We start from the raw sequence: 10,763 nt of genomic DNA on the forward strand, positions 1-10,763 counted from the left end.
TGCCTGCCTGCCTGCCTGCCATGGTTCATGTGCCTGCCTGCCTCACCTGGTTCTGGATGCCTGCCTGCCTGCCTGGTTCTGGGACATGCCACCTGCCTGCCTGCACCACCTGTGCCCGCCACCTGGTCACTGCACACCACCTGCCTGCCTGCACCTGCCTGCCTTGCCACCACTGCACCGGCTGCGGTTTCATGGCGCACTGCCCGTCTGCCTGCACACTGCCTGCCTGCCACCTGCCTGCCTGCTGCTGCCTGCACCTGCCTGCGCCTGGTTCCTGTTGCTGCTATATTGGAGGGCTGGTGCCGGCCTGTCACACCTGGCGTGTGGCTCTGGGACCTCTGCCTGTTTTCTTTCTGCCTGGTTTCTACCTCTGCACCTGTCCACTGCCACCTGAGGTGTCCTGCTACTCTGTCCTGGTTGTACTCTGTCCATATCTGCTCTGGTTCTTTCTTGGTCCATCTACCTCTGTCCTCTGCCACCTCTGCCCCTGCCTCTGGTCCATGCATCTCTGCCTTCTAGTTGCCTCTGCCTTGGACGTGTCTGCCTGAGCTGGTTCCTCTGGCCCTGGTTCTACTCTGCCTTCTCGGGTTTCCTGTGGTTCCATCTGTCCTGTCTCGCCTCTGCCCCTGCCTCTGTCGCCACCTTCTGTCCATCTGCCTGGTGGTTCGTGCCTCTGGTCCTGCCTACCTCTGGTCCTGCCACCATAATCTGGTCCCTCCTCGGTTTTCGCCGTGCATCCTGTTCCATCTCACTTTCTGGACCTTCACCTCTGTCCTGCCCCTGGCCTGCTGCTGCCCTCTGGCCTCTGGCCGGGTTCTGCCGCCTCTGTCATCTCCGGGTTCCTGGTGCATCTGCCTTGGCCTTCTTTTTTCCTGTCCTCTGCCTCTGGTCTTCGTGCCGCCTGCCTGTCCTGCCTGGACCTAAAATCTCTGTCTCTGCCTCTGGTCCATCTTGACTGGCCTGCGCGGTTCATACCTACTGGTCCATCTGCCTCTGGTCACATCTGCCTCCTGGTCCTTCTGGTTCCTTGTCCCCTACCTCTGGACCCTTCTGTTGTCCTTCCTGCCTGGGTCCTGCCATAGCACTCTGACTGTGTTCTACCTGCCTGCGTGCCACTACTTGGTTCATACTCTGTCCATCTGGTTTCCTTGTCCTCTGCCTACCTCCTCAGTTCATATTGCTCCTGCCTGCATGGTTCACTGCCTGCCTGCCTGCCTGGGTTTATTGTTTGCACTGCCTGCCTGCTGCCAGTGATTCATGTTTGTTTGCCCTGCCTGCCTGCCTGATGCTGCCTGCCTGCCTTGCCGCCTGCTGCCTTCGCAACCTGCCTGCCTGGTTTCACTTGCCAAGTGCCTGCCCTTCGGGTGAGGGTTTCTGCTGCCTGCCTTGAACCTGGGTTCGCGTCGGCCTCTGCCTCCTGCCGGCCTCTGCCTTGGCCCGGCTGGCTGGACTACTGGACCCCTTGCGTCTCTGCCCTTCGCCTGGTTTCTGCCTGCCTGCCTTACCGCCTGCCCCTTCGGTTCTGGCCTCGCCTGCCTTGGTTCTGGTCTGCTGCCTTGCCAGCTGCCTGGTTTCCTGCTTACCTGCCCTTGGGTTTCTTGAGGCTGCCTGCCTGGTTTGTGCCGGCCTGGTTTCCGGTGCGTGACTGCCTGGTTCTCTGCCTGCCTGCTCTCGTAGTCTGGCTTCTGCCTGCCTTGGTCCGTCTCTGCCTGGCCTGGTTTCACTGGACCTGCCTGCCTTGCCGCTCGGCTTCGGACCTGCCTGCCTGCCTGGCCTCTGGGTCTGCTGCCTGCCTGGATGCCTGCCTGCCTGCCCTGCCTCTGCCTGTCCATGAGTGCCTGCCTCGGGTTCTGCCCCCACATGGTGCACTGCCACCTGCCTCCTGCCGGCCTTCGGACGGTTCAGCTGGCTTGCCGCCTCTGCCTTCAGGACGAGCTGCCTGTCTGCCTTGCCGCGCCTGTTCTTTGCCTGGTTCTGGGCCTCGCCTGCCTGGACCCTTGAGCCTCTGCGCTGGCCAATGCCTGCCTGCATGGGCCCCTCCACTGATGCCTGCCTGCCTGTTTGTCTTGGCCTGTTACTTATACCTGGTCGGCATCTCCGCTCTGCTGGTTCCATGCTGCCCCTGGTGCCTGCCTGCCACCTATCTCGGGAGCCTGCCTGTTTCCTGCCTGTGTTCCTGTGTTGCTGCCTGCCTGCTCTGCCTTGGCCGTTCGCGTGCGCGCCTTCGGGCTGCCCGGGGGTGCCTGGCCACTTGCCGCTCTGCCTGCCTGGACGGGTGCCATGCTGCCTGCCGTGCCTGCGGCTGCCTGGTGTTTCCTGCTGACTTGCCGCCTGACCTGCTGCATGCCTGCTCTGCCGCCTGGCTGCCTCAGTCACTTTCCTGCCTCTCCTGCCTGCCGCCTGGTTCATTTCTGCCTCTGGCTCCTGGCTGCTCTTGGTTTCCTGCCTAGCTGCTGCCTCGCCTGTCGTGCCTGGCTGCCTGCTGTTCCTGCCCAATGCCTGCCTGGCTGCCTGCCTGCGGTGCCTGCTGACCCTGCGAGCCTGCCTGCCTGCCGGTCTCTGGCTGCCTGCCTGCCTCCGGTCTGCCTGCCGGGCTGCACTGCCTGCTGCCTGGTCTCCGCTGCACCGCCTGGCTTTCCGGCCTGCCTGCTCGCCTGCCCGCCTGCCTGCCTTGCCTTGCCGCGTGCCTCGGTCGCCCGCTGCCTGCATTACCGCCTCCTCTGTCCTGCCGGCCATTCGCCTGCCTGCTGCGTCGCAGGTGTTTCTCTGCTGCTCTACCTGCTTTCTAGACGCTCGCCTGCCTTGCTTTCCTGGCCGCCTGCCCGGTTGGCTTCCTGCCCTGCCGGCGCTGGCCTGGCCTGCCTGCCTGGCGCCTGCCCGCCTGTTTCTGGGCCTGCCTGGTTTCCACTTGCCTGGCTGCCTTCCTGCAGGTCTGCCTGCGTGCATTGCCTGGCTGCAGCCTTGTCCCGGCCTGTTGCCTGCCTGGTCTAGCATTTGGGTTCCTGCTGGCTGCGTGTTCCTGGGTCCTGCTCTGGCTGTTTCGCTGTCTGTCCTGCCTGTTTCGTGCTGCCCGCGTTTTCGGTTCCTGCCTGCCTGCCGGCCGCTGCCGGCCCAAGTGCTGCGTGCCTGGCTTCTGCCTGCCTGGTGCCAGCTGCTCCCATTACTGCTCCTGCGGTGCTGTCCTGCGTTCACGTGCCGGCCTGGCTGCCTGCTCTGCCTTGCCTTTCTGGTTGCTGGCTGCCTCCCTGCCTGGCTCGCTGCCTGGCTTGCCTGTTCCTGCTGGCTGCCGGGCTGCTGCGCACCCCTGCGTGCCCTTTGACTGCCTGGCTGCCTTGCCCTAGGCCTGCGTCTCTCTGCGTGTGCCTTGGGTACACTGCTGTTCCCCTGCCCTGCCTGTCTGTTCCCTCTCTGCCTGCCCTTTCCGCCTGCGGCCTGGCTCCGGGTTTGCCTTGCTGGCTCTGCCCTGCCTGCATATCTGGCTCACGTCTGCCTGCCTGCCTTGCCTGCCTGCATTGCTGCTGTGCCTGGCTGCGTGTTCGTTGTGTATTATCTCCTTGCCGCCTGGCTGCCTGGCCTGCGCGCCTGCCTGCCTTGCCGCTTCTGTGCCCTTGGCTGCCTGCGCTGCCTTGGCTGGGTGCTGCCTCGGGGTTCTTTGCCTGCCTGCCTGCTGCCTCCTCCGTCCGTTCTCCTGCCTGCCTGCTGTTGTTCCTTTTGCTGCCCTGCCTGTTTCGGGAGCTGCGTGCCTGGCTGTTCTTGCCTGCCTGCCTCGGTTTGTTGCTGCTGACCTGCCTGGTGCACTGCGTTGCCTGCCGGGTTTCTTGTGCCTGGCTGCCTGTTCCTACTGCGCCTGCCTGCCTTGGCCTGCCTGCCCGCCACCTTGCCTGCTGCCTTCTTTACTGCTGCGTGCCTTGGTGCCTGCTGCCTCTTCTGGTGCCTGCCTGCCTGCCCTGCCTGCCTGCCTGCCTGCCTGCCGCCTGCGTCCCGCCCGCCCCTGCCTGCCTGCCTGCCTGCTCCTGCCTCCTGCCTCCTGGGCTGCCTGCCTCCTGCCTGCCTGCCTGCCTGCTCTCTGCTGCCTGCCTGCCTGCCTGCCTGCCGCGCCTGCCTGCCTGCCCGCTGCCTTGCCTGCCTGCCTGTTCTCCTGCCTGCCTGGGCCTGCTGCAGCGTGCCTGCTGCTCCCCTGCCTGCCCTGCCCTGCTGCCTGCCTGTCTGCTGCCTGCTGCGCTGCCTGCCTGCTGCGTCTGCCGCCTGCTGCTGCTGTCCGCTGCCTGCCTGCCTGCCGTTTGCTGCCTGCCTGTGCCGTGCCTGCCTGTCCTGTGCCGTCTGTTGCCTGCCTGCCTGCTGCTGCTGCCTGCTGTGCGCTGCCCCTGCCTCCTGCCGCCTGCCTGCCTGTCTGCCTGCTGCCTGCCTGCCTGCCTGCCTGCTGCCGTGCCTGCTGCCTGCCTGCCTGCCTGCCTGCCTGCCTCCTGCCCGTCTGCCTGCCTGCCTCCTGCCTGCCTGCCTCCTGCCTGCCCGTGTCCCTGCTGCCTGCCTGCCTGCCTGCCTGCCCGCTGCCTGCCTGCCTCGCCGGCTGTCTGCCTGCCTGCTGTCCTGCCTGCCTGTCCTGCTGCTGCCTGCCCGCTGCTGCCTTGCCTGCCTGCTCGCCTCCTCCCCTGCGCCTGCCTCCCTGCCTGCCTGCCTGCCCTGCCTGCCCGCCTGCTGCTATGCCTGCCTGCCTGCCCCTGCTGCCTGCCCTGCCTGCTGCCTGCGCGTGTGCTGCTGCCTGCCTGCCTGCCTGCCCTGCCGCCTACTTCCCTGCCTGCCTGGTTCCAGGGTCCTGCCTGCCTGCCTGCCGCCTGCCTGTCCTGCCGCCTGCGGTGTTGCCGCAGGTGCCCGGCTGCGCTGCCTGCCTTGCCCTGTCGCCCTGCGTGCCTGCCTGCCTGCCCCTGCTGCCCTGCCTGCTTGCCTCCTCTGCTTCCCCTGTGCTCGCCTGCCTTGCCTGCCTGCCTGCCCTGCGCTGCCTGCCCTGCCTGCCTCCGCTCTCTGCCACTGCCTGCCTCTGGCGTTGCCCTGCCTTTTGCTGCCTGCCTGCCTGCCCTTGCTGCCCTCGCTGCCTGCCTGCCTGCCTGCCCTCCTGCCTGCCTGCCTTGCCTGCCTGCCTCCGGCCACCTGTCCTGCCTGCCTGCTGCCTCTGCTGCCTGCCTGCCCTGTGCCTGCTGCCTGCCTGCGCTGCCTGCCTGCTCCTCCGCTCTGCCTGTCTGCCTTGCCCTGTCTGCTCGCTGCCTGCCTGCTGCCTGTACCCTGTCTGCCTGGCTGCCTGCCACCCGCACTGCCTGCCCTGCTGTTCTGCTGCCCCTGCCTGCCGCTGCCCCTGCTCTGCGTTGCCTGCCTGCCTGCTGCCTGCCTGCCTGCCTTGCCTGCCCTCTGCCTGCCTGCCTGCCTGCTGCCGCTTGCCTGCTGCTGCCTGCCGCCTGCCTGCCTGCCTGCCCCTGCCGCTGCCGGCCTGCCGTCTGCTGCCGCCTGCCCTTTGCTGCCTGCCTGCCTGCCTGCCTGCGTCTGCCTGCCGCTGCCTGCTGCCTGCTGCCTGCCTGCCTGGCTGCCTGCCTGCCCCTGCTGCCTGCCTGGCTGCCGCGCCTGCCTGTCTGCCTGCCTGCTGCTGCCTGCTGCCTGCTGCCTACTGCCTGCCTGCCTGCCTGCCTTGACCACTGCCTGCCTGCGCTCTGCCCTGCTGCCTGCCCTGCCTGCTGTGCCTGCCTGCCTGCCTGCCGGCCTGCCTTGCCTGCCTCCGTCTGCTGCCTCTTGCCTGCCTGCTGCCTCTGCCTGCCTTGCCTCCGCCGCTGCCTGCCCTGCTGCCCTGCCTGCCTGGCCACCTGCCTGCCTGCTGCCCTGCTCTGTCTTGCTGCCGTGCCTGCCTGCTGCTGCCTGGCTGCCTCCAGTCGTGCCCTGGCTGCCTGGCTGCCCCAGCCTGCCTGCTGCTGCCTTGGTTAACCTGCCTGCCCTGCCTGCCTGCCTGCTACCTGCCTGCCTGCCCTGCCCGCTGCCCTGCCTGCCTCCTGCCTGCCCCCTGCCTGCTCGCCTGCCTGCTGCCCTGCCTGCCTGCCGCCTGCTCCTGCCTGGCTGCCTGCCTGCTGCCTGCCTGGCTGCCCTGGCACCCTGCCTGCCTGCTGCCCCTGCTGCCTGCCCACCTGCGCCTGCTGCCTGCCTGCCTAGCCGACTGGACCTGCCTGCTGTTGACAGTGACTTGCAGCTGGAGCCCGACTGCCCGCCTGCGACAAATGCTGTTGGCCTGCCTGCCTGCCCTGCCTGCGCTGCCTGCCTGCCTGCCTGCCTCTGCTGCCTGCCTGCCCGTGCCTGCCTGCCTGCCTGCCCCGCCCGTGTCTGCCGCCTGCCTGCCCTGCCTGCCTGCCCTTCCTGCTGCCTGCCCTGTTCCTGGCTGCCTGCCTGCCTGCCTGCTGCCTGCCTGCCTGCTCCTGCCTGCCTGCCTGCCTGCCTCCTCTGCCCTGCGCCCTGCTCCTGCCCGCCCGCCTGCCCGCCTGCCCCTGCCTGCCCTGCCGCCTGCCTGCCCTGCCTGCCTGGCTGCCTGCCCCTGCCTGCCCTGCCCCGCCTGCTGCCTGCCTGCAGCCTGCCTGGCTGCCTGCCTGCCGCCTGCCTGCCTGCTGCCTGTTCCTGCACCTGCCTGCCTGCCTGCCTGCCTGCCTGTGCCTGCTGCCCTGCCTGCCTGCCTGCCTGCCCTGCTGCCTGCCTGCCGCCTGCCTGCCTGCCTGCCTGTTGCCTGCCGCCTGACCTGCCTGCCCTGCCGCCTGCTGCCCCTCCTCCTTGCCTGCCGCCTCTGCCTTTGCGCCTGCCTCCTGCCTGCTGCCTCGCTGCCTGCCTGCCTGCCTGCCTGCTGCCTGCCTGCCCGCCTGCCTGCCTGCCGCCTGCCTGCCTGCTGCCTGCCTGCCTGCCCTGCCTGCCTGGCTGCCTGCTGCCCCTGCCTGCCGCTCTGCCTGCCTGCCGGTCTGCCTGCTGCCGCTCTGCCTGCTGCCTGCCTGCCGCCTGCTGCCTGCCCGCCTGCCTGCCTGCCTGCTGCTGCCCGCCTGCCCCGCCTGCCCCTGCCTGTCTTGCCTGGCTGCCTGACTGCCTGCCTGCCTGCCCTTGCCTGCCTGCCTGCTGCCTGCCCCTGCTGCCTGCACTGCCTGCCTGCCGCCGCCTGCCTGCCTGCACCTGCCTGCCTGCCTGCCTGTCCTGCACCTGCTGCCTGCCTGCCCCTGCCTGCCTGCCTGCCTGCCCCGCCTGCCTGCCTGCCTGCCTTGCCTGCCTGCCTGCCTGCCCTGCCTGCCTGCCTGCCTGCCTGCCTGCCTGCCACCTGCCTGCCTGCCCGCCTGCCTGCCTGCCTGCCTGCCTGCCTGCCTGCCTGCTGCTGCCTGCCTGCCTGCCTGCCTGCCTACCTGCTGCCCCTGCTGCCTGCCTCCTGCCGGCCTGCCCTGCCTGCCTGCCTGCCTGCCCTGCCTGCCTGCCTGCCTGCCTGCCTGCTGCTGCCTGCCTGCCTGCCTGCCTGCCTGCCTGCCTGCCTGCCCTGCCTCCGCCTCTGCCGCCTGCCCTGCCTGCCTGGACCTGCTGCCTGCTGCCTGCTGCCTGCCTGCCTGCTCCTGCCTGCCACTGCCCTGCCCGCCTGCCTGCCGCCTGCCTGCCTCCTGCCTCTGCCTGCGTGCCTGCGCCTGCCTGCCTGCGGTGCCTGCCTCCTGCCTGCCTGCTGCCCTGCCTGCCCTGCCTGCCTGCCTGCTACCTGCCCCTGCCTGCTTGCCTGCCTGCCTGCTGCCTGCCTGCCTGCCTGCCACTGCCTGCCTGCCTGCTGCCTGCCTGCCTGCCTGCTGCCTGCCTGCCTGCCTGCCTGCACTGCCTGCTGCCTGCCTGCCTGCCCCTGGCTCCTGCCTGCCTGCTGCTGCCTGCCTGCCTGCCCCTGCCTGCGCTGCCTGCCTGCGCCTGCTGCCGCTTGCCGCCTGCCTGCCTGCCTCTGGAGCCGCGCCGCAGCTGACTGACTGCTGCAGCCTGCCTGCACTGGCTGCCTGCTGCTGCCTGCCGCTCTGCCTGCTGCCTGCCTGCCTGCCTGCCGCCGCCGCCTGCCTGTGCTGCCTGCCTGCCACCTTTGCTGCCGCTGCCCCCTGCCTGTGCTGCCTGCCCCTGCCCTGCCTCTGCCTGCCTCCTGCCTCCTGCCTCTGCCCTGCCGCTGCCTGCCGCCTGCTCTGCTGCCTGCCTGCCTGCCTCCCCTGCCTCTGCCTGCCTTCCTGTTGCCTGCCGCTGCCTGCCTGCCCGCCTCTGCTGCTGTGCTCCCTGCTGCCTGCCTGCCTGCCCTGCCTGCCTGCCTGCGCCGGCGGCTTGCGTGCCTGTGCCAGGCGCGCTGCCTGCACTGCCCGCCCGCACACTGCCTGGCTGCCCTGCCGCCTGCTGCCTGCCTGCTGCCTGCTGCCTGGCTGCCTGCCTGCCTGCCTGCCGCGCCCCGCCTGGTGCCGCGCGCGCGCCTGGCTGCCGGCTGCACTGCCTGCGGCGCCTGCTCCGCCTGCCTGCCTCCGCGCGCGGCGGTCGCTGCTGCCGCCGGCCGCCTGCGCCTGCCGCTGCGCGCTGCGGGTGCCGCTGGGTGCCGCCGTGCCTGTTTTTCGGGTGCCTGCTGCACCGCCGTTCACTGCCGCGGGCGCCTGCCGCTTCGTGCACTGGCTGCCTCCCGCCCCGACGCCGCCTCGGTGCCGGCTCACTGCGGTGCCTGCGGTGCTGGCTGCCGCCTGCCGCCTCCGGTGCCGAGCTCGGCTGCCACAGGGCTGCGCGCCTCTGCCTGCCTGGCTGCCTTTTGCCCTGCCTGGCCGCCCCGTTGGGGTGCCTGGCTGCCCGCCGCCTGCCTGCACTGCCTGCCGCGGCCGGGGTGCCTGGCTGTCGCGCCGCCGCGCGCTGCTGCGCCTGCCTGCGCCCTGCCCTTTGCTGCTGGTGCCGCCTCCTTTGCCGTTGCGCTGCCTGGCTGCCCGCCCGCGGCTTGCCGCCGCCCGATGCCTGCCTGCCGCCTGCTGGGTTCTGGGCTGCCGCTGCCTACGGCCTGCCTGCGGTTGCTGCAGCTTTGCCGCCTGGTGCCTGCAGCTGCCTGCCTGCGTCTGCCTGGCTGCCGCGCAACCTGCCTGCCTGGGTGCCTGCCTGCCTGCCTGCCTGCCGTGGTCCCTGCAGTGACTGGCTGCTGCCACCGCCTGCCCTCTGCGCGCCGCCGCGGCTGCCTGCCCGCTGCGCGTGCTGCTGCCGCTGGCTGCGGGCGCCGGCCCCGCCCGCGCGCGGGTGCTGCCTGCACTGCCGCTGCCTGCCTGCCTGGACTGCCTGCTGCCTACGCCGCTGCCTGGCTGCCGCTGCTGCGCTGCCTGCGCGCTGCCGCGCTGCGTTACGCGTTGCATCGCTGTGGCCTTTGCCAGCCTGCCTGCTGCTACTCCTGCCCGCAAGCGTTCCTGCGCTTGCCTGGCTGCGTGCGCTGCCAGCCTGCCCCACCTGCCTTCCCTCCCCGCCTGCCTGCCGCTGCCTGCCTGTTACCGCCTGCCACCTCCTGCTTGACCTGGCCCACCTGCCACCGCAGTTTCTGGCCGCCCGCTGCCTGGGTGCCGCTGCGCTGCCGCTGGCGCCCTGGTGCCGCCGCCTGCTGGGTGCGCCTGCCTGCCTGCACTGCCTGCTGCCTGCCACCCTCCCGGCTGCCGCGGCCTGCCCGCCTTCTGCTGCCTGGCTGCCTGCCTGCCTGCCTGCCGGGGCCGCCCCCGCCTGCCTGGCTGCCCCTGCGCTGCGGCTGTGTGCCGGCGCCGCGCCTTTGCCTGGCTGCCCGGCGCCGTTGCCTGCTGCGAATACTATGCCGCCTGCTCTGCTGCCTGGTGCTGCCGCTGCCTGCCTGCGGTGCTTTTTTTTTTTTTTCTGGTGTGCTGCTTTTTTTTTTTTTCTCCTCCTGCCTGCCTGCTGTGCACCAGCCTGCCTGCTGCCTTGCCAACTGCCTCCTGCACTGGCGCCTGCCTGCCTGGCGCCACTGCCCGCCTTGCCTGCGTGGGCTGCGCCTGCTGCTGCCTGCCGCTGCCTGCACTGCCTACTGCCTGCCTGCCTGCCACCTGCCAGACTGCGGTGCCTGGCTGCCGCCTGCTGCGGGCTGCCTGCCTGCCTGCAGCTGCCCCTGGCTGCCTGCCTGCGCTGCCTGGCTGCCTGCTGCTGCCGTTGCCTGCCACTGCCGCTGCTGCGCCCGGTGCCTACTGCCCCACCCTGCAGCTGCACCGCTGCTGCTGCCTGGCGCTGAGGCTGCCTGCCTGCAGTTACCACTGCCTGCCTGCCTGGCCTGCCACTGCCTGCCTGCCACCTGCCCACCGCCACCACCTGGCCCTGCCTGCCACACTGCCTGCACTGCCTGGCCTGCCTGCCTGCCACCTGGCCACCACGCCCACCTGCCACCTGCCTGCCACTGCCTGCAGTGCCTGGCTGCCGGCCTGCCTGCCAGTTGCCTGGCACTGGCACCACTGCCTGCAGCTGCCACCTGGCTGCCTGCCACTGCACCGTTGCCTGCAGTTGCCTGGCTGCCTGCCTGGCTGCGGTGCCTATGCCTGCCCGCCTGCCTGCTTGCACTGCTGGCTGCCGCTGCACTGCGTGCCTGGGCCTGCGCCTGCGTTACTGCCTGGCTGCCTGCCACTGCCTGCACCTGCCGGCCTGCCGCCTGGCTGCCGCCTGCCTGCGCCTGCCGCTGCACCTGGCCAGCTGCCACCTGCCTGCCTGCATCTGCCTGGTGCCTGCGGTGCCTATGCCACTGCCTGCAG

General features: G+C 70.3%; 1 protein-coding gene across 1 annotated transcript; it reads right to left on the reverse strand.

Moving 5' to 3' along the window:
- Positions 1–189: 189 nt before the first annotated feature.
- Positions 190–8,919, reverse strand: LOC123731818 (glutenin, high molecular weight subunit DX5-like; the record flags this gene model as incomplete). Its single annotated transcript, XM_045711243.1, has 3 exons — positions 190–283; positions 1,802–3,182; positions 8,439–8,919. Coding segments are annotated over 3 exons (1,956 nt in total), but the record flags the coding sequence as incomplete, so codon positions are not given.
- Positions 8,920–10,763: the final 1,844 nt, after the last annotated feature.

Source organism: Salmo salar, unplaced genomic scaffold (assembly GCF_905237065.1).
Source record: "Salmo salar unplaced genomic scaffold, Ssal_v3.1, whole genome shotgun sequence".
Taxonomy (NCBI): Eukaryota; Metazoa; Chordata; class Actinopteri; order Salmoniformes; family Salmonidae; genus Salmo; species Salmo salar.